At 35.8% G+C, this 25198-nt stretch overlaps 1 protein-coding gene across 1 annotated transcript in view; it reads right to left on the bottom strand.

Moving 5' to 3' along the window:
* Window positions 1–23372, bottom strand: part of LOC140155390 (glypican-6-like) — a 102937-nt gene extending 79565 nt beyond the window's left edge. The window contains 2 exon segments of the mRNA XM_072178219.1: window positions 9576–9734; window positions 22888–23372. Coding sequence (XP_072034320.1) covers window positions 9576–9734; window positions 22888–23083 — 355 coding nt within the window. The 5' untranslated portion in view covers window positions 23084–23372.
* Between the last annotated feature and the right edge of the window lie 1826 nt (window positions 23373–25198).

Genomic DNA, 25198 nt, shown 5'->3' with positions numbered 1-25198 from the left:
GATGACTGCTTTGATATATGTCAAAACAAGATCAAAATAATTAGTGATCACCGGTAATGAAAATAATAAAATGCATTTTTTTGAAGTTTACATACCAAAATCCTATTTTACTAAACATATTTTAAGACTCATAAATGGCCAAATGCCCCAGAGTGATGACAATTATATTAAGCCAAGAAAATGAAATGTAAAATGAAAATGTAGTTATCCCCGAACATATATAGCGGCAGGTAAATGCAGACTGATTTACAGGATCTCATAGGGAAGGTGATATGACCTGTGATATGGTCAATAAAATTACAGGTTCAAATCTCATATTGGTTGAATACCACACAGGAATTATTAAAGTATGACTAGAACTAAATATGCAAAAAGACATGTATCGCATGTTGTCATACAAAAAGCACTTAAGTTTAAGTGACCCAATTGTGCATTTATTTAAATGAGCCATGTTGAGTTTAAAAATCATTTTTCATTAATTAATATTTGTCCACAGCATGCTGAAAATAAAACTGAGAGTAAATGAAACAGAATGGTGCTCTTGGTCATTATGTATTTCGACATCAGCTTTAGTTTTGCTTGATGTCACTATGATATAAAAGAGGAAGCCCCGTCATAGCAATTCTTCTGGAGTGAACCAAACCTGCCTGGTTATCAAAATAATCAGTGACAAGATTATCTCTGAATTTGGCAGGAGCTAATTGATGTTTTAATGTTATCAATTAATAGCACCTGCCAAATTCAGAGATCACTTGTCACTGATTAATTTGATAACCAGGCAGGTTTGTTCACTAAAAGAACTGCTCTGGCGGGGCTTCCTTTTTATCCAAAACATGTTTGAGTACCGGTAATTGCACATGTATTTATACATACCCACCAAAATTATTACAAGTTGAACAATGAAAAAAAAAAAATGAAATGGATAAAATGTTGCCTGATCAGTAATGATCAGAGTATAATAAAATATCTAGTGGCAAGTCAATTGCAGGAGAGTTCAATAAAATGGAAATGGTACATTTTCTACATCATCGCTTAGTTCACTGGGACAATGACCATGAAAAACATCCAGAACTCTAGCTAAACTTGGCTACATGTACTCAAAATATTTCTTCCCAACCACTATTAAAGGGGCAAGCCATTCGATTTTCAAAGGGGCATGGTTGTTTGGGTCGATCCTCAGGTAGATTTTTCTTAAATGTCCAATTCTAATGTACACCTTTATAAACAGTTGGGTAGGGGAATTTTTTTCTCCAAATAAACTCCCATTCTCCTATACAGACCAATCAGAGTGTTTATGCCAGCGGGAATTCCATTTTTCATTACAAGAAAAGGGGGAAGCCCTATTTTTAGCAAATAAAAGAGAAATCAATGTTTAATTAGACATGAGTTTGCAAAAACTATGTACATTTTACTGCAAACACTAGTCGCAATGTTTTTTTGCAATTTCCCATTCCCCTGACATGAATATAAATTTGCGTTTAAAATTGAAATTACTTGAAAATTAAGTAAAAGGGACCGTCACCTTACATTGAAATTGATTTTGTGCTCTTCGTCTTTTCATTATATTATGACACATAAAATCTTGATGAAAGCAACAAAAACACTTGTCCAAATATTGAAATAATGAGTGGACATGAATCGGTTTGAAATAATGTATGGCAGAAGGAATCCACTCCCTCATAAAATAAAACCATAGTTTGTCGTATGTATCGCATTAGTTACCCATAATCCAATATGTCTAGTTGACTGTACATCCCCAAGTAACATAATTGATTAGTTTTGATTGACACACACCCTCCTCCCGTCCAATCCAATTGTAAACAGACGACTATGTCATACCGGAGTGCTACTGACGATGCCATCATCAAGGAAGGCATGCAGGCCTAAGTAATACCCATTATAACATTACTAAATGAAGCCATAACATTCGGTACTGATGTTCAGACAGCCATGTTAGAGGGGTGATGATATTCCTCTGACATGATGAGCTATGACAGGTATTATCACTTCCCCTATATACCATTTGGGGCTGAATCATGGCAGATATCTTGCACCAGAATGACACTGACAACTCACTCAATTATAAGATCCACAGCATGCTCATCTATCAAGGCACAGTTTTTTTTTAACCCCAATACATTTGTACATTCAATGAATGACCTTTGAAAATTTGGGTACAAAAACTCGTACTCTGCAACTTGAGGTCAAATTTTGCACTATGAATATGATTATGTAATTGAGGTTATTCGACTATGCCATTGGGATGAGGCTATTGTGGTCCATAGTGCATCTTGCAACAGAATGACAGCTCGCTCAATACTAACTTGTGCTAAAGAGACAATCATAATGCGGTCCCATGCACATGGCTGAGGGGATGTGATTCAACCCCATCCTATGAGCCACACCCCAAAAAGATTCACATACCAAGGGTCCACATTTTTGAATGAAATATGTTCAATGGGATATCAAAAAGTCCACTTTTGAGGGTTAAAACTTATAACATGGACCCCAGTCCCCTACGTACATGTAGTCCATTATTGTGACCCACACCCTACACTACAAAATCAATCCTGGCTATGGGTCTAAACATGCAAATTTAATATTTTACTAATTTGAGGGATCTCTTAAAAACTTGGGTAAGCTTCGGTGCATAGATAACATAACCTAAATGCACTCACGTCCCACGTAATTCAGTTGTTTTTTTAGAACCGGAAATTGAAATATTAAATTTCTTTATGATGGGTAGCTAGCTGCATAAATCATCTTCATAATAACTTTGTGCCATGAACTTTTATTTTCATTCAACCTAAACTAACATTGACCCTATTATTTGATCAGAGAGCTAGACACTTATTACCAGTTTATGAAAACCATTCCCATCTATCAGTGCTACCATTTATTGGCTGTGTCAATCCAAAAACATTCTTTGGCTACTTACATGACTGAGGAAGTAAAAGATTGCAGTTTTGTAACAGGTTTGTCATCTTCCAAGAGAGAACTACACCAGGAGTGCTCATTAAGGGTGAAATTAGACTTCGAAGATGACCGCGCTGGTGATCTACGAACTACCCCTCAATGAACAGTCATGGGAATTCATTTCTAGAGGAAGAGGAGAAAGTGTCACAGATGATTTGGTGAAGGGATCTCTTTCTAATATTGTCCTTTTTATGTACATGTACATCCAAAACAATGCTTCACTTATTATTTTAATCTTAGCCAACACAAGCCTAATTTCACATTTCCAAGATCATAGACAATTCATTTATGCATGAATTTGTCCTACTGTTAAAGTTTGACATAATTAAGGGTCTAGATGATAAGTTAGCGACATAATGCAAGTTTGTTTGCAAAAAATCAAACCTCCTAAATTTCAGTGGCTAAGGCAATTTGGTCCAGGGAATCAGGAAGAAGCTTTAAAAGATGATATTTAAAAAAATGGAACTTTCACCATCTAGATACTTCTTTTGCGTGGCCTAACAGGACATACAAACATGATTGTGAATTTATAAAGCACAAAAGTCAAAATTGCATCTTTACATCTAATTGCTTCCGTGCTCAAGCATTCCAAAAACCGTAACGAGTAAATGTAATGTATAATCTTATTTCCACAAAGAACATCTAGAAATCAAATTAAATCTTTGACCAAAAACATCTTGTTCACAAACACATGTATTTACATAATGTAAATTTTCATTTTACAAAAGCCAGGACTATCCTATATGGCAGCGAGCTTCTGTTTAAGGGCAGACACACCGCCATATTGCATTGCTGGGCCAAATTTGCACTTTGCTACATCAATACGGCCTGGGTCAGGCTCGTGGCAAGATATTGATCTCTCCGATGGAATTCATTATTAGTCAAAAGTGTAGATATATACTTCAACATTAGCTGCAGAGTAAAAATCTAGCGATCGAGGCTAAATGAATTGCTTGAAATTATGACACCTGCAACGAACATGAGCATAAACACATTCTGGAATTACCAGTACTTATGTCTCTCACTAAACATTTTCATCACAAATTTAAGAATAAAGATTTTGGCGAGATGACCTATTTTTTAATTGAAATTAATACATTATGAATTCAGTAGTTTTGTTTTTTTGTTTGTTTGTTTGCTCTGTCTAGTGTTGGTTATGAATTCATGAGGGGTCAACTGCAGACACCTACATTGATGACTAATCACAAAATTGTCATGTTACAGTTGACTTACTCTCTAAATTTAAATAACACTAAATGAAATTATGAATTGAGATGGGATGAATATACACAAGTAGGTCTACAGACAACACAACTTGAGAGATAGCGTGTGGATTACATTCCAGTTCTGTCCTGAGTAGTAATAAATAATCTTGTAAAACACATTTAATACTCCAACTCATCAGGTCTTTCACACCATCTCGACAAGACTCACTTTGTGACACGAGCGTTTACTCGTCTTCCAACGCTGCCGTGAAGCAGAACGATACGTGACAAGTCTAGGTAGTGCAATGGTATAGATACTCAAGTGTTATGAATGAATTATGACATTTGCACAAGAGAGTGCATCGCTATATTTATCATAGAATACAACAGGCTTGGTTTGCATAGGAGACATTTGCGCCAAGAAGGCATGTGTGGGTGTCTGTGCGTACATGTCTGTCCCACTGTGTGGAGTGCAGGGGGGGGGGGGTGAAGGGGGAGTAGTGCAGGCCTGCAGGGGTGTATGAAGGGGGGGTATTGCATGTATGTGGGGGTGCCCATGTGTAAACATATTGTGTGGATATTTGCTACAAGCCTGTACATCCATGTACTTATTTGAATGCAGTACTATAGGAGCTTGTAACATATATGACATTTTGGAGGCTATTTCATGTCAAATCAGTGCCACATTTATGTTTGAGAGGTATTTATTAAGCCCAATAAATCAGAATAATAATACATTTTATGTTGATTCTGTCTGCACCCTGCACACATGCATCAAGATCGGTCCTGACATTAATCTTCCGTTCTCATCTCGCATACATATAATGTGTTCATATCAACCACACAGGCATGCAATCATCTCATATATTTGGTTACCTCCACAGCAAGATGTATCAAACAGACTGATGAAGCATAAAAACCATTTCATATTTAGAATGCAGCGGAGCTTAAAATCAAACCAATTTATATCAGATGGTTCTTAACCATCTTTTCAAGCAAACAGTTGATGCTGTTTCTGATGAGGCAAAAAAAAATGTTTGGTTGCCCTCAGCGACCGACTGAAAAAATTAAACATTTTGGATTGTTTTTTCCCCCAATCACTTTTTTAGAAGAAACCTTACATTTGGACAGTATCAAGAACATTTTGTTATTCACTCATTTTATTTATTTTGCATATTTGATTAAAAACAGGCACTATTTCCATTCTAATTCACTCCTAAAATGCACAATTTTTTACCGTAAAATGATCAAGCATTTGTCAATACTAGCCTTTTCAAAATGGAGGGAAAATGAAGGAAGAGCCCATGATAAAAAAAAAAGCACAAAATTTTTGACTAGAAGAGGGCAACCAAACAATTTATTTTTGTTGGCCTCATTTGTAGATGGATGAGTACGGCATTTGTTTGATCCTAGACCTACTTTCAGCCATTTTGTTCGCTCTTTTTAAATAATTATGACAAGACTCTATACAAATAATTGAATACTAACTGTAGATAGCAAATAAACATTTTAATGTTAAAACTGCTTTTGATATTGCAAAAATAACAAAATTCACTATACAAATTTGATAAATCAAAAAACCAAGCAAGTTAGACAATCGGCATCATCATGAATGGTTTAAAATTTCCAATTGCAAAGTTTATCTCTTTAATCTATATATTATCTTTTCTTTTTTATGCATAATAAAACCCTATACCTGAGGCTCGCCCTTTAACTTTGATTCTGTTACACTAAATGACTTCACCGGGTCTCTCGGAGGTCATAGCATTGATTTGCAGAACAAAAATGCACATTTCCTTTTATGTATTCAGCCAAGTCGGTCAGGGAATCGTGAAGCCCAGAAGTAGATAACATTCAAGTGGAATTGGGAACTCTTTCACTATCCTAATATCAACTGACAGTAAGCTTGCATAATAGTAATTGACTTAAGGTTACATGTACAACTGGCACTGACTGCCAAAATTTTCATTCTCCTATTTTTTTTTTTTTGTACCGGTAACTCTAAAATTGGATAAACAATAATATTTATATTTAAAATAATGGGTATTTTTCTGTTTATTATTTGAATTTAATTTATAGAGCTCAATTATATTCTTCGTTATTTTGTAGAATCTTACGTGCAGTGTGAATCACTACATGTATGCTGAATTTTGCACTAGTGTACTTATCTCCTTTATAATAAGGCCTAGATGATTTTGTTTTCAAATGATGCAAAAAATGCTTCAACTATGATTTTTCTCAAACCCCCCCTCTTTCGTATCTCAAATTAAAGCCAAGATAAACAAATTCTGGGGAACTTTGATTTTTATACAATTTATGTGAAAGCTGTCACATTCTCATATATATATTGAAATGACCATCAATTCATGACCACAAGAACAAACTTCCATTATAAACCATACAGGTTTACACAATCCCCAGAAACTTATTGGTTTACATGAAATTACATCCCAATCTATAACAGGTCACCGAACAGTGTAACAGAGGAGGAGATTACGTCCTGAGAAAAAGTTTTCTGAAGAAAAAAAAAAAGAGTCCAAGTGGAATTAATTTTTTTGCAGTATAGTATGACAAATTGCCAACAGGCACAAGCACCAGCAAGCAAGGTCCATTGTGGTTCGCTCCACAATTTTCCACAGGCGCGCGACACAAAAGCTGAGGATATTGCGCATAAAGACGTTGTGATTCGCCAACAATGACGAAGGGTGGGCAATGTAAAGGCATACATAAAGAGTCACACAAAATGTGCCACAAAAGGGAGTGCTCTAACATGTAATTTTAACCCGCGTGTGGAGGTCACCCTAAAAAAATGAAAAGACATGGTGAGAAAACGCACTTGACATAAAAAGAAAAACATTTTGATTGCTACATTTTTTTACTGGCAACATACCAGTCTGGCGTACTTAACAATGATATATATATATATCGGCAATCAGTGAACCAATCTGACGGCATTCATATCCTTTATATGGCATCTGATGAAAAACTTGCCCCGTTAAACAAGACAAAGACAAGTGCAGGCTCTGATATCAATTACAGCATAACAAGGGACAATACACCAGAAACTATGTGCCAAGTATACAAACCAAAGTCTGACGGTCTGAGTTGAATTGAATCAAAACTTTGAACGTGATTGTGTATGAAGAATGGCATCATGTCACTTCAAAAGCTCACCATTTTTTTTTTATCGAGATTCTTGGTGTGGTGGGAAGTTGGCAATGTACATGGCATTGTGGAAGCCACATATTATTAATCACTTTAGAATATGTAGAAAGTGAAAGAAGAAACAATTGATGGCACTTCTAGTGTGTTTACCGCTACCGAGTTCATGAGACAGGGTGATTGTATGTCATCATTGATCATAAGACAAGTAGAGACGCTGCAGTCCTTAGTCTGTAAAAGTAAAATCTTAAAAACAACTGTTTTTTTACAAATCTGGACACACATCCTTTGTCTACTTTTATGAAATCCTTTACAAGTTGCCTCCTAATAATTGTTATTCTTATTTGTTTGTTTGTTGCTTTGCAGCTGTCTTATAGATATGAAACTTCACATATATGCTAGTTTTTATAGTTTACCCACATTGCCTAAAAATTGATGCGCATCCAAAAACAGAGGATAAATTCCGATTTCAGTCTGTGGTACACATCTCAATACATCTGATGGTACATACCCTCATCTAATCTCAAAACAAGGCATATTCAATCAACATGGATCATACTTAAATTGTTTATCAACATGGATCATACTCAAATTGTTTATATGTAAAATAATTTTGTTTATAATTATGTAAAATAATTAACATGGATTATACTTAAATTGGGATGTAAAATAATTTTAATGAACATTGGTAAAATGAACCGGTCAGTGGATTCCAATCAGAGCCTCAAAATGCAGTATCATGCCCAAACGATTATCCAGGAATACTGTAGAATTCAATCTACAAGCATTATGTGTGTGATCCATATCAAAACAATGCACTTGTCGGCTGCTACCAGAAATAATTGTTGTCTTGTTGAGGTATGGTGAGCATGTTAGTCGGTTGCTACATGTGTCTCTTTTACATAATAGCTAGAAATAAATACCAGACTCATCTCAAGTGGAGGTCACTTCATATCATCCCCAAGTCACATGGTTTAGAAATACAGAGAACATTCCTTAACCATGTGATTTGGGGATGATTTGATGTTACCTCCACTTGAGATGAGTCTGGTATTTGTTCCCAATTATTATGTGAAATGAGACACATGTAGCAACAGACTAAAATAACATGCTCACCATACCTCAACAAGACAACAATTATTTCTGGTAATGCCATGGTCTGTTTCTCACCCTACATAATGCCACTGTGTGGGGCATATGATACAATTTTGACACAAATGGCGAGCGTAAATTGGCAACCCCTGAACTAGTTAACTGCATACAAAAGCACTTTCCTCTATAATATAGGTTCAATAACAAGGCAGCTTTCATTTAAATCAATTAAATGTGAATCTTGATGCTAATTAACCACATAATAATATCAATGCAAGGAGTAATGTATGCCAGATAGAACGATAACACATGAATAGCCCCGACACCTGTGAGGAATGAGTGACTCACCCCTCACCCGATTCACATAGCGCCGTTCCTTACTCAATGATGATTATTTCCACTTCTCTACTTTCTCTCACATTTTTATTACCTCCTTTGAATAGATCATGTATTTCCTCTGTATTGCCCAATTAATTATGGCTTCAGTCACAAGATAATGCATCTATGCAAGCATTCCGCTACAGAAGCATTCTCTTGAGTAGCATCTTTCAGATGAATTCATTCATGGCTTTTTTTTAACATAAACTATGTACCGTATTGTCTGTAATAAATGCTCCCCCTGTAATAAACGCCTCTTCCAATTTTTCTGTGAAGAATTGACAAAAATGCAAACATTTCCATGCCATATCGTGTGAGTAAGCTTATAACTTGCATCAGTCATGTCAGTCTTGTCAGTGACGATCGCTAAATTGCATGGACAAAACATATTACGACTCAAGCTTCCATCCATCTCATTGCCTAATTATTGTAGAAATTCACCTGATTCTTGCTTGATGATGCACATACAGGTGTAATTTTGTTGTATTTACTACGAAAATATCATTTTCCACTCGATTTCCGTGAGCGCCGCCATGGTAGTAGTATTAATATAGTCGTAAATCCCTCCTTTCTACAGGAGCACCATCAGGAAATTTAACCTGATTTTTAAGTTTTTTCACAGACAATTCACCTTCAATAAACGCCCCCCTTTTGGAAAAATGCCACCCCTGGATGTTTATTACAGACAATACGGTATTTGATTGATCCAATTTCCCCAACATATCTGACGGAATATACAACTCCATTATAACCAATACTTACCATCGAACCTTTCTGTTCTTCTAACAAAATAATCTCTAAGATAACTGCTTTTATCATATACTCTATCTTCAAATTCTGATCCACTCGTTGCACTTAATTTTTCCTCCATAGTGTCTGTACAGCATGTGAATCCTTGCGAGCATATTCTCAGATTCTCTCCTGAAACAAACAAAAAAAGAGACAAAACATATAAAATGTAAGAATAATTGAACCAATTTATAACAATTTAATCAGTCAATTTGAAGGGATTTCTTACTGGACGACACATCATTTCTATAAACAAAAATATTGAATGAGTAAACATGAAACATTGTTTGATGTGAAAACTAGATACAAATCACCCTAAGTGATACATGATATAGGCACGGCACGCTTTCGTTGGCCAGGCCAGCGAAGACCCGTGGCTAAGTGTCGCCGACTTAGTGCTAGGCATGCGAGGGGTCTCGGGTTCGAATCCCACCCATAGCAAACAACTTCTTTGTTTTCCCTTCCAGTCGCCAAAAAGCCCTTCGGGCGTTAGGGTTAATATTTTTACCAATGAAATCAAAGCCATCATGAATAATATTATAATCTTCATAATTGGTGACAATAATACATTAGGAACACAATCCCATTGTTGCTATTGAGACATCAGTAATTCTTTGGGCCTAATGAGGCATGTACGATTCATTTCATTATTAGTCGATCACATGCCATTAACTACATAGAATTAATCAGACAATTAGACAACTTAAAACCTCCAAAACATCGGGCTGCAAGTCTACCTACATGTCACACTCGGGTACATCATTTCTTGCCGATCGCCTACCAGAACCGCTTTTTATTTTCGTCCAATTTTGCGCAACATATCTTTGACACAGTAGGTTGAGATTGCTCAAAAACGTGTACAAAAGACATAATGTATGTTTATGCATGGAAAGACACCCTGTGTTTGTTGGTTGAGTTTGTTTTTATGTTTCAAACACAAATATCAATGACTGACACAAATAAATGGAAAACCATGACAACTAGATAGAAATGTTGACAGTATTAAATTTATAGCAGACTTTACATTTAGATTTTGATAGCTTACATTAATTAACAGCTACTTAGGGAATGGGAAATCCTGGAAGCCACTTCCTGGGAAATGTTGGCAATTTGAGGAGAAATTTGCTATCCTGAATTTTTTTCACAAACTTGATGTAGGCCTACATACATGTACATGTAGGTCTGCTCACTGGAGAGTGTGACCTCTTAGTCTTACTCCAATGTCTAATTTCTTTACAAATACAGTTGACCTGTATTCATCTTCCTATATCCTATCCACATGATCCAATGACCTTTAGGCATTTGAATTGAAGACATGGATGACACCACATCAATGACCTGCTGAGGTCATGCAGAGAATGGACAACTTTTGACAAATTGTCAACCAGTCACGTCAGAATGAACCTCGCCCCAGCAGGACAGTCACCTATCTCAGAGAGCATTTTCTTATCTTCATACTGAGAAGACTGGTTCTGAATAAACAATTCAAAGCTTGGCGACTCCTACTGGTCATCAAGCATCACTGCTGGCCGAGAGCATGTTTTAGGCGAGTTACAATATGGGCGAGTTAGGTAAAGGCGAGTTAAAAAGGCGAGTTACCCCCCACAGAGTAAGCCTATTTTTAGATATTCCCATGGGTAAACATGAAGTCCCAGTGGCGAGTTACAGTAACACTATGAAGTCCCGGTGGCGAGTTACAGCAACACTATGAAGTCCCAGTGGCGAGTTACAGTAACACTATGAAGTCCCGGTAGCGAGTTACAGCAACACTATGAAGTCCCAGTGGCGAGTTACAGTAACACTATGAAGTCCCAGTGGCGAGTTACAGTAATACTATGAAGTCCCAGTGGCGAGTTACAGTAACACTATGACGAAGTCCCAACAGTGAATTTAAAATGTCCTGTTTTTTTTAAAGCTGCTAGTCCAAAATCAGCAAAATCAGTTTCCATTTATCCTATATATTTCTCTCGGGCTTGCAATGATATAGAGGCAGTGCTACTCTCGCCTGTGCATAGGCTGCCCTCTTCTTCTAGTATAAATAAAATCCGAAAAAGTTATACAAATAAAAGTCATAAAACACAAAGGGGCACAACACATAATCAGTTAATTGATTGATTACTCAACTGTTTTATGTACCATGAAAAATATAAACAAAATGTGATAAACAAGCAACCACTAATATATAACGGAAATTCGCAACTCGCCACATGGACTTTCCGGAAATTCACAACTCGCCACATGGACTTTCCGGAAATTCACAACTCGCCGCTTGGACTTTCCGGAAAATTCACAACTTCGCCACGTGGACTTTCCGGAAATTCACAACTCAGCGTGGACTTTCCGGAAATTCACAACTCGCCGTGTGGACTTTCCGGAAAACACTGCAGGGGGTAACTCGCCATTTTAACTCGCCGCGTGGACTTTCCGGAAAACACTGCAGGGGTAACTCGCCATTTTAACTCGCCTTTTTCTAACTCGCCCATTTTTTAACTCGCCAATAACCTGTTCTCCTGCTGGCCAATGGCCATTCATGTAAAATGCTATGATGTCCAATGGTGAAGCAAAAATAGCCCAGAAACAATGTTCTTCTTCTGCACTCCTATCCTAACCATGTACATGTATGACCTAACATCGCATCATCGAAAGTCATTTTGATTTGACAAGTTTTTAAATTTTATCTGAACAACATTGACAACATTTTTATCAAAACGAGGTTCTATGTGGGCAGCTTAAACTTAATTGTTATCTCAAAATAGAAGATTTTTAGAAGATATTTATCAGATTTATGAAGGAAAATGTCATATCAGTGGTGTTGATGATTGATCACATTTATGTTATTGTTTAGTTGTTTGTGTCTGTATGTTTTTGTTTGTGATTTGTTTTTCAATTTTCAGTAAAAGTACATATCTCCCAAACACACAACCTCAAGCTAAATTCTCATCCATTTAATATCCCTAACCCATAACAGGAAAGGCTACGAAAAAATACATGAAAGGCATGATTGTGAGCACCACCCGTGATTGAGTGACCGGGTCATTACAACAGCAAACCCAGCCCTAGGAGGGAGGGAAGCCTAGTCCTGCAATCTGGTTTGCAGGGGGCAAAACCACAAAATATTTTAATTTATTTGTCTAGCCAACTCTGACATTCAAGACAGGGTTTGTTTTGCTGGGAATCAATAACATTACTTTGAATGGCCACAATCCTACAAAAAAAAAAAAAGCAATACCAGTAATAAATTTAAATAGGTTTTTTTGCCAAACCATCTCACCATTGTTAACTTTCCTTGTTGTTGGTTTTGAAAAATTTAGAGGCCTTATTTTGGCATCTGCTTTTATTCTGATTTCTGAAGTTTGTTTCTTTACTTACAATGTTTCATATGATTATAAGGTCCATGATATATATCCAAAAGCAAAATTATTTCCTGAATTTATTTTAATTCATTATCAAAAAAAATTGGGAAAAAAACACACATCACACAATGATTCATGTTGTCTTGTAAGAATCACAAACTTTACATCTTCCACTCCCGAGAAAAAAACGGTAATTAACACAAAGGATGCATGGGCTGATATCAAAATCATTAATAGGAAGGCGTGTGGTGGAATCAGTCGCTAGGATTACAGCTCCCTAAATGACACACTTGTCCCCATTCACTGGGGTAGGATGAAAGATGGAGAACCAAGATTGATGATTTTTTGAGAAAAATGTGGTGATGTTTTTCCCCCCAGACATGAATTACACATAATAATAATAACAATAAATTGAGGTCATTGACAGCACTATGTGTATTGGCCAGAAATAAACTTGTATCATAAATTAATAAAAAAATTTTTTCAAAGACTGATTACCAGAATTTAATCAGTTTTCCAGGAATTTAACAAACAATGTCTGATGCATACACATTTCACAGAATTATCTCCGTTTTTATTTCAGTTTGTTTTTTTGGGCAGAAAAAAAATCGCTAACCCTACAATTTCCTTTTATTTAAATGCAGATTTTAATCAAATGAGCAATTTTTATCAAACGCTGCATTGCCTGTGCCACTCATCTAATAGTGAAACAGAAGCATGCACTTAAATTACCTATCCCTCAATTCAAAGTACATAATTGCAATTCATGCCATTTTTGTCAGGTTTTTATTTTCACAATTTTTGCCATTGAACTTAAGGTGGTGTTAAAGGCAAGGTTTAGGGAAATCATGAATTCCAACATTTTTGCAAATTTCTCCAAAACCTTTCATGATACAATCTCAAGTGAGTTTGTACTTATGTTGGATCTTATAATAATGTGAATGTGAACAGAAAAAGCGAAAAAATAACATGCAAAATATGCCTGTCCACGCAACTCAGCACTCAGCAGTGAGCAAGACTTTACATTATCCTCACCATGCAAAATTTCACAAACTTGAATTTGACACAAAAATTTTGCACATGAAAATAATTAACAGTACTGCATCTCTGCCACAAGCATGCCTGCCTACTCATCAGGCCATATGATCATCCAGCAATTATTGGCTAAGACTTGGCCTGAATGGGATGAGGTTGACCCCTTGACCTGGTCTAAGTCAGGCATGAGTCATGCCGATGTCAACCAAGTGCCAATGAGTGTGTGGTTTGTGATGTGTGTGTGTAGTTTTTTAATGTTTTGATTACGTACGCGTACCAACAGCTTGAACAAATTCAGAAAACGCAATTTTTTTACTTTCGCAAATTTTTCAACATTATTTACATTTTATTTAATTTTTTCCACAAATTAAAAAAATTTCTTTTCCAGAGACACGATAAGTACCGGTATACAACGCGAGCTATTCAAGAAGCAAAAGTATGGTACCGAGTAATCAAAACATACAACGTAGCTTTAAAAAACGTTGCGAATAACTTTTCCCTTTTGGTAGTATTTTGGTTTTTTTGGGTTTTTTTAAGGTGCTTTTTTGGCTTCAAAAAGGTGCTTTTTTGTACTTTAATACCTTTATTGTATGCATACAATCTTATTTGCACATTTTAACCGGGATGCCATTGCATAAATGTACACTTTAATTATCCCCTTCCTATATTATATCATACCAATTATTTAGGCCCACTGTATTTTAAAAATCATATTCCTCGCTCATTAATTTTAGAATTAGTTGTCAAATTCCCACCGATTGGTTGCTATACACATTGAAACCAAGATCACAGCATGTAACTTTCATTTACACAAAGCCAATCATTGACTTGGAAAAAGTCACCTCCAAGTACAGTGTTATTTCACAATCAATACACAAATTGATTGAATCCCCCACATTCATGTGTCTCATTAAGCTTATACACCACAATAAGAACAATGAACATGGGGTATGTCATGAATACGCACATCCTGTTTTTAAGATTAGACCACCAAGAATGTGCCTTTAAGCTGCCTTTTTATAAAATTCTTTTGAATTATAAAAAATCTAACACTAGGCCGTATAAAATTAATGTTTTGGTTGTCGTCCAGAGGTTTTTCATGAATTGATGAGGGAGGGAGGTGTTTTTTTTTTTTTTTTTTTTTCAATGTAAAATTAGCATTGTCAGTAGTTTTCGGTCTTCTCAACAGTGCTCGAGGAAACGATGAGGCCCTTTTTTTTTTTTTTCAAATGTGAGATTCTGAGGATAAACCCCTAGAGTACCACAAAAGACTTGGAAGTGATGCTTGTTCTCTAATAAACTTATTTATATGTATGAAGATTTCATAAATCATTCCAAAGTCTAAAAAATTGAAAAATCTAAAAAAAAAAAAAAAATCTGACAAATCCCAGAAATTGAGGCGGAGGGGCGAGAACCAAAATATTAATTTTACACGGCCCTACAGGGGTTGTTGGAATTAATGATGAAAGTTTTTCTTGATTTTACCTTAACTTGCACCAAATTCAAGAAAAAAAAATCGCTTGATAAATGACGTTTCCCCCTTAAACACAATTTTGGAGGCCAAAATAAACACCTTGATTTGCCAAAATATGTGATTTCCCACCAAAAACACAAAATATAGGCCTACCTGATTTGCCAAACTTTTTTTTAAATTCAGAATTTTTGTAAAATTGGTAATTATTTTTTCGCCAATTTGGAGAGTTCCTGGGCAAGTTCCCCCCATGTTGATTTTGAGCAATTGCATATTTCTAGCAGCCCCAGCCAAGATTATGATAATGACTTAGCAATTAGAGGGGAAGTGTGTGGGTGTAGTGAGGGGTAGGTGTAGTTGTGACATCACAGCCACTTATGTTCATCTCCTCAGATCATATTGTTTCCAAGCCACAACAAGTTATTACCTGTAAAAATAATCTTTTCTGTGTTTGCCAATGCCATGGGAGAATACAAATAGTTCATAGAATCTGTGAAGTAGCAATACACAGGACTTAGTGATGCAAAGATAATTTGATTGATTCCACATATCTTGCATATCTTTCACAATGACACTCATCTCAAAAGCACTTGGAATTTCCTCATTTTCCCATTATCATGTTTAGCAATAATCTGTTTGAGGTTAACAACCTATTAGTTGAGGTAAACCTCTTCACATCTACACATGAATGGAATGAGTGCATAATGTGTGTATGTAATTATTGCTGATAATCCAATTGATTGTGACATGACAATAGTCAGTAATCTACCATCTTATCATCCAGCCATTATCATTACTACTTAAAGAGGACCAGCTTAACAATACCAAGAAAGCCAAACATTTGCAAGAAAGTTGAAAAGCATTCCAAAACAATCAATGTAGGCCTTTTCCTTTCAAAGGGGCTTGTTCATTAATTTGTTTTCCCTTTTTCAAAAGGATTTAGTGGTTTTAAAAAGCAATGAATGAACTCTTCTGCTTTAAGAATAGACTGGTATTTGAAGTTATGAATCACTTCAGGGGGGGTAACAATGTTGGGACATAGAACACAAAAGGGGTATGGGAGATATCACCCATGGATGTGCATTTTGATTTTCAAAAAAGCGCAGTTCTGTTGTATGTGGTATTTAGTCCAAGCAAGATTATCAAATAAGAGTGCTGGGACCAAATAGCACATAGCAGTGACAACAGAACTCAAAATGCACATCCATGAGTGATTTTTCTCACATTTTTGTTCAGGGCTGAATAGGTTTGAATTTCAGTAAATGTCACAGATAAATTTATTACAAACGATAGCGTTTTGAGTTTAAGGCAAATTACTAGTACATGAAACTAGGGTGAAGTGAAGTTACTATATATATTGAATCATGGATCTCCAAAACCAGGGACAGTGTCCCTGCCAAAACCTAGTATATAGATTTGAATGTAAAAGTGAATACTTGATGGGATCATGGCAAATGCACCAGTTTTTTTTTAAGAATTGAAGCCACTGGCAAGAAAAATTTAAGGATTATCTTGGTTACCATACAACAAGCTAGTCTCAGATTTACCATTGGCAGTTTTTGTAATGAGGACTCTTTGTTAGTCACAGGATTTAATATTTTCGTTTCTAGGTGGTTATTCCATGGAGCTAGAATAGACTAAGGGGTAGCTTATAATCTGAAATATCAACAGTGACATGTGTTCACATGGTAAATTCTTGTGACAGAGGTTTATACTATTGTGGGGAAAGGTAATGTCTGTTGAACTAGTAAAAAAAAAATTGCTAGACCATATCCCATTCCTTTGAATGAATTTGGGGTCACAGAATGCAGGGAAACGGAGGTGGACACATGTAAAGTTATAAAGTAGGTTCATGCACTGAACATTGGCCTGCTGAAATGAAACACTCATCAGGATAGGAGTTTAATGCATCAAATGATGTTCAAACTGTCTAGTTGAGTTTTGTATGCCAAGAACTTCCTCCGACTTTGATGTAGGCCTATAAATTAGGACTGACAACAAAAACCATGAAAACAGACATAAAGTGATTATTCACAAGTCACAACCAATTCTGTTTTTTTTTTTTTTCATGAGAAGTCACTCTTATTTGAATTGTAAATTACCAGACAGCCAAGTTTGAATTTTAATTTCAAAGAATAATTTTATAGATACAGTTCAAATATCAATGTGTGACCGACCTCATTTTTGCAGTTTACATTTTTGTCAAGGTAACTGCTGGTCAGTGGCCACCATCCATTCACAATTCCTATTTTCTTCATGACAACATATTAAGCTTTTTCCTGCAAGTTCAATTTGTTGTATTTGCCCGTGGCAAAATACACAGTTCTGCAGCTTAGATCAAACTTGTTGAGACCAGGCTATGCACAAAATGACCAAAATCACTGCGCCTTTTCATTTTGTTCAGTGATATTGTCTGATTGTAACCATGGAAATAGATAGACCAGTCTAGATACAAAATAAATCGGTGTACATTTATTTAGTTGCAAAGAATTACATTTTACTGTGTCGCATTATTTGTTTTTGCAGTAAGTCACAATTTCATTTTGAACATCTTGCCTGGTCTGAGATATATCATCAAACATAGAACTTCTCATGAGATGCAGTATTTGTAAATTTTAATCAATCACTTTTATCAATAAACAGGATATGAATTTTAATGTAAAAATATTTAAATTTTCAGGACAACAGGTCAAAATAATATAGACCATAAAAGCTGTTAGCATCACACCAAACTGCATAATTTAAAAGACCATAATAAATTAGTGCTGTCGTCGACATGCCTTATGTCGACATAATGTCGACGTCGGCACGTATCCCGACATGTCGACATAAAAAAAATTCTTAAAAAAAAAAAAAAAAAAAAAAAAAATTTTTTTTTAATTTTCAAAAATATTTTTGGCCAGAAAAGTAAGTTATAGGCCCAAAATTACTTGTTATTCAAGGTTGGAAACCAGAGAAATACTGCTACAAAAAAAAAAAAAAAATGCCAATTTTTTTTTACAAAGTTGGATAAATTTGTTTATTTGATTACCTTTGCTTCTATTGAACAGTCAGGGACACGTTGAATTAGTATGCATTGCTAGCTGTTCAATAGAAGCAAAAGTAATTAAAATATACAAACGTATCCAACTTTGTAAAAAAAAATTGGCATTTTTTTTTTTTTTTTTGAGTAGCAACATTTCTCTGGTTTCCAACCTTGAATAATGTCATTTTGGGCCTATAACTTGCTTTTTCTGGCCAAAAATATTTTTTGAAAATTAAATAAAAAAAAAAAAAAAAAAAATTTAAGAATTTTTTAATGTCGACACACTGTCGACGTCGGTATACGAATTTTATCGACATGTCGACATTAAAAAACGGTGCCGACGACGGCACTATAATAAATGTCATCAAATTTCTAGTTAAATAAGAAAGCGATTTGTAGGCCTACACATTTAAATACCTTTTCCTTCAGATTTATAAATTTGCTTAAACAGGACATTAATTAATGGACATTTGCTCTATTTTTTAACTACATGTAGTTCATTTACTTGCAGTAATTAAATCGTTAACATTTAAAATGTGACATAATTGGTGAATGCAAAACTGAGAAGACATCACACCTTTTCATGGCCATTGGGGCATTATGTGTTGTGTGTGGCCAGAATTGAGGTCAAATCACACAAAAGGAGGCTGAGGTGATTCCATGGTAACAATGGACACATCAGATGAGTCTGGTCAAGAGGAGGAGAGAAGAGGATATTGTCCACTAAATAACAATAGGGGATTGCCTAGGTATTGGCTGATGACTAGTCATGTATTGTTTAGTGGCCAAGACAATTCCAAGTATTTAAATACTCAGGGGTGGTAATTGTATGAATGTAAAGCTGATGATGACAGCATTTAAAATGTCTGCATAATGATGTAATGTTTTTGAAGTGTTTTTTTCCAGGCAATTTATGGCCAAATAAGAGAGTCACAAGTGGAAACATGCATGAAACTGCATGTGCAGCGGCCTCAAAAAAAAGGAAGCGGGAGGGGACAAGAAACATGTTTTATTTTTTACCAGGCCTAATTTCAAATTGGATTTCCCATTCTGCAGTATGCTGGGCACAACACTCAATATCTTGCAATCTCCTTTATTGAATATCAATAGGAAACTTTCCTCAGGCGATCACAGGGAGGTGTCAAATGGGCACTGCAAATGCTGACTGCATCTTTAATCACATTTATGCGCAGTCCATGTAATGAGTAAATGACCCCTCACAACAATGATGGATGTTGAGAAAGATTTGAAACTTTAAGGGGCATTTCGTGATCAACAGCCTCATCCCTCCACTTTTCTCAAAAAAGTTGAGATTTTTATACCATTGGAAACCTCTGGCTACATTATGTTTTATGTTTCAACTGTCAAGATTGCAGATTAATTCATTTAGCAAAAATATCGTCAAATTTGATTGTGTTCAGGTATGGAGCAGTGCAAATTATAATCATGCTTTAAAACTTGTAAGTTACGCAAAATTGAAATTTTGGGAATAATCTTTTTTCATGATATCTACCGAGTAAGGTCATAAAAAGAGGTTGCTAGGATCGCGAAATACTCCTTCAAGAAGTTACACTGTTACGGTACTAGAGTAAATTACCTGATAATAGACCATCATGTTTCTAATGTACGGTACCGTATGCAATAAGAATAACGATGTGCACCAAGTAACTTAATGATATTATATAGGCCTAAATAGAACTTTTGTAAACATGCTCAACTGTACACACAAAAATGGTTTCATTTTCTCTCTCAGCCAGTGTTAAAAAGGAAAACAAATAGGTCCATCTACATGTATAAAAGCTCTATGAAAGTATTTAAATTTCCTGAAATTTTGAAACTGGAGCTCCTTGCAAAATGCACCAAACCAGAATGTTGCCGACATGTTTGTCTGTTGTCCGCTCGGTATAAACAGGAAACATGTCATTCATCTCAGCAATCCTTTCTTACACATTGTATCCTTCCTTCATTTTTACTTCACATCCTTACTTGGAAGTCCACTGTCACTCATTAACACATTTATCAACAATAACAGGCGGTGATAATTCAATTAATGCCATAAACTTGTTTTGCAAGTTTGCTGTTATTTCTGGATGCAAGGGTGATGACACAATATTCAGGCCTAATTGACCTAGGCCTGATTGTTGATAACCTGACACAGAGAGAAGTCAACTTCTACTGCAACATCAAATTCATATTTAATGCAACAACGGATTTGTTGACAGGGTGTTAACACACGTTAGTATTTTTAACAGCAGTCGACTTCAAAACAAATTGTGAATTTGACTTTTACGTCATTGATGTCTCGATCATGCATCGTTCAAGCAGGGTTCGATTTACTTTGAAAAATGTGCGTAGCAATTTTTTAGCGAAAACCTTATTTAGGCGATGTTCTTATAATATTAGCATATGTTTACATTGTAAAAAATTGCTATTATTGCTGAAATTTGTGTAGCAGGTTGTCCAAAATGGGGAGCATTTTGCTCCACGACACAAGTTAAATCGAACCCGGGTTCTAAGTCATTCAAACATGAACGACTTTAAATTGTGTGTTCCTTTACATGGCAAAAGTCGATCAAGTTTGAATTTGACAAAAGTTGCTGGTCATCAATGCCTAGAAGTCAACATCTGAAGTCAAGTTAAAAATGCAGCGACCCTGTTTGCACACAAATGAAGTCTAGCTCAAATTCGACTAAAGTCGGAATTCAGGCTCTGTGTAAACGGGGTCCTGGATTTGTTACCTTTTCGTTTTTCACAATTTCCTTGCTCCAGCTTCACTATTTCTTTGCATTTCAATGCATTTTCTTTCCGAGGACTTTTTGCAGTACGGTAAATTTGTGTTTACAGCTAAATTTCTTTCAATTCAAGGACCATGTGTTTATTTTAGTATGCTTTTTTGGAAATTCCCAAACAAAGACTGAGGGAGTCAACATTGTAAGACAAACATTGCATGGCCACATTCTGCTTACTGCATTCCTTCATGAGGAGAAAAGCATTTAATTCAGGGTTGGTAAGGTCAAATACAAGTGAGCACTATGGTCATGAATAGTTGGTCCAGCAGACCACTATCAAGGGCATTGCACTACAATGATGTGTGCTTTACCATGACCTCATGACAAAACCACAGGGGTCGATCCTACTCAGCTGTCTTGCTCTGATACTGGCAATATTAATTGCATTGAAAAGGAAGCAAAATATATTTAAGGCTATCAAAACATTTCTAAATTATGTCACATTTTTAAGAAATTTGGTTCAAAAATGGGAGACCCTCAGGATTCAAAGTAGCGGTACTGGTACTTTAGTCGAGATTTATGGAAAATTAGGTGCCCACTTCTCCACATTGGTTCCACGCAACCAATGAATAACAATACGCAGTATTGCGTGATAACGGGCAAGGCCCAATACTTGTGCTGATGCGGTTCGGTTGATCACTTTTCAAAACTTGACATCATTCCAGACCAGCACACCGCCTAAAATGGTCCACATTAAACTAAACCCTCCATTTTATGATTTAGTGACTGATACCGGGGTACCGTAGTTAAAAAATGTGATCCCCAACCTTTGTACGAAATTGTACAAATTTCTGTGTCGAGTACTACCGGTACCGGTAGTTCCTAAATTTAGAAATGGCCGGACTGGACCAGTCCCTTGCATACTTGCGCATTTCAAGCACAATAAATGTTGGTCAAAATCAAAATGGTACTCCGATTCAACTCAGATTTATATGGACTTAGTATTTAGGCGGACTCATGTGTTTTCCACCTGAGACGAGTATATTCGTCTCAGTTTTCCACATAGTATTAGAGCTGTTTAACTTTTAACTAAAGACCATCTTCTCTGATCAGACATTATGATTGAAATTTGAAGTGATTGGCTTCAACAAGTAGAAGACTTTTTTGTGTGCATTGCATGACGGTGTGCTTGGAAATCAATACAGCATCATCTAGAGCATATAGATGCCTCCCGAAACAAATATCTTTTTTTCTTTTCACACTAAATATTTTGCACCAAATTTTCCAGATGTTATTTGTTATTCAATTAATACACCTAATATAATTAATTTACCTGTGTCCCCAATGCATATGCATGAATCATTCAATAACCAGATATCATAATGCAATGTGAATGCCAGTTTGCATGTACTTGGCAATTTATAAAATGAGATGAGGCGCTTTTTAAATAAAAACTTAAACAACATTTGCACAAACTTCAAACCATCAATAAGTGCTTTTTTTTTTTTTTTTTTTAAACCAGAGGATTGCCTACTTTTCGATGTGTAAAATAATCACAACAAATTTTGAGGTCAACTCAGGCTTGATGCGGCCCATACGAAAGCAGTGCCTCAGATAAATAATATGCGCAATGCATGATGCTGGCTCGCTGCATTCATAATTCGCTATTTACCTGATATCGCATTTGGGGTAACATCATTTTGGCTGAAGCCTTTGGCAGTATAAGCGTGTCTAACGTCTTTACATCCTTGTATTCCTTGTACATTTCCTCCTAAACCAGTTGCAAGTCCAGAAAATAAAGCCAAAATCGCTCCTAATGTCCACATAATAACCGTATCCATCTTATAAAAATTTGCCGTAGCAGCCATTTTTCCAATGTTATTGTGTGTACAGCAACGCGCCGTACACTTTGTATGCAGGAATACCGTAGAGTCGCCGGGCCAAAAGCCTCTCGCTCGCCGAGTATAAATCCAGTATTTTCCACTTAATATTGAGCAGTATATATCGTCTTGGAACAGTTATTATTATCCAAATATATCAAGGACTGAGTTGATGGATGGAAAAGCACAAAATCCAATCGTTTAAAGTCATCGGAACGATTTATTTTGCGTACCGATTGCGAGAAATTCACATTCCGTTCTTTCACTGCATGGCTTTTCCAACCAGTAATCGATTCATCGATAAGTATCCGAAATATCTCATTAGACTCTACCATTTTTATTAGGGGTGAAAAATATTAACACACATTCTTACAAGAATAAGAATTATAAAATTCTTGAATTTTCCATGATTATTATAGCAAAATCAGTCAATGATATTATATTCATTAGAATGGTTATTATAAATGACTGTTTCAGTGTGATTTACTGCCAAATATGAGCCATTTAGAATCGGTATAATTTAATCATACTTACCTATTCCCCATCTTGCTGTAAATGAGAAAGTCCTTTATGTTTTCCAATTATTTAATGTGATCAAGAAGTAATTGGCTGTTCCAGCACCCTCCTCTGAAACATCTCATTACGAATTACACCTGTCCTCCGTATAAATCAGTAGGCCTAGATTACAATACAGGTATTTCGGAAAAATAGTAACATAAATTGTTTAATTTTCTACTGATTTGATTGATTACGTATTATTATTTGTTGACTTTTAAATTCATGTTTTACTTTTGTGAGTAAAATCGGCACTTTATGACGCCTCATGCCCTAAATAAGGCTTTAAAGTTTATAAGTTTAAGATTTTACCACAAGATTATTCTTGCTAACAGGCCCGTACGCAGGATTTCATTGGGGGGGGACTGATTTTGAAAAAGTGGACTTTTTTCCAGGAGGGAGGCGATTTTGTGAAAAGTGGACAAAATGTGGACCTTTGTTGTCCAAAAAAGCATAAAAAACCTGATTTTATTGTTCGCTACGCTCGCAAATTCTGAAATTTTTGGACTTTTTGTATACTTTTCAAAATCCCCCCCCCCCCCCTGCGTTCGGGCCTGCTTGCAAATTCGATCGTTTGACAAAAGATATCGTCGAATTTGTATTTTCGGATTGTCGACAGTAGGGCTGTCGGTAGATATGACAATTTCGGAAATAAACTTTTTTATGTCTATTGAACGTGATACCCTGAAAAAAGCGGTATCATCTAAAATAACGAAATCCCTAATGGCTATTGAAGCTAGTGACTGGACTACATGAACAATAACAATACCAATGACACATAGGAGAATCAGATGCTCCTTTCTTAGACAAATTTCCCAGGACAGTCGATTATTTTAAGGTTACACAAAGAGACGTATAAAAAACGTATAAAAGACGTATAAAGTTGTTCTCTAAAACAGAGTTTTCTCAGTAATCAGATATCGCAGCGAGTGAAATGTTGGTGCATTGGATGTAGCTTAACATTTTTGTGTGTGTTATATACAAATTATTAGAATAAATTTGAAAATCCTTCGTTTAAAGCATTTTACCCACCATGTTCACAAGATCAAAAACACGTTCCATGAGGTTTTTTTCAAATGTGCGCTCCGTATAAATCCACACCGAGCGATTGTTTTCTTCTTTTTCGTATTGTATTACAAATCGATCAAAGAAATAATGTTGCCATGGGGAAGAACCAAATGCAGTACCGATTAAATTTTAAAAGCCCGTTTTGGAGGAAAATTTTGGAGAATTTGCTTGAGAAAAAGCTGGTTTGTGAAATTATCGATATCTTGATTACGAGACGTTAATTTAGACATCTGAATACCTACATTATTTCTCAACATTCTGCCAATTGCTATTCCATTTGATTTTCACTCCAAATTGAAGCTAGTTTTGCAAAAACGAGGTTTTCCTCCATCAGTTCGTTCAAAATTTCAGCGCCGACATGCGTGTTTATTCTAAGAGCCATAATGCGGACGCGATTGTAATCATTGTAATTGCATCCAATTATAGACATATCATCCGCTTTGAGAACAGCCAATTGCGTGAGGTGATACATGGCCGAGT

This window comes from Amphiura filiformis, chromosome 6 (assembly GCF_039555335.1).
Source record: "Amphiura filiformis chromosome 6, Afil_fr2py, whole genome shotgun sequence".
Taxonomy (NCBI): Eukaryota; Metazoa; Echinodermata; class Ophiuroidea; order Amphilepidida; family Amphiuridae; genus Amphiura; species Amphiura filiformis.
The sequence above is the reverse complement of the archived record's forward strand: the minus strand, read 5'-3'. Positions and strand labels throughout refer to the sequence as shown.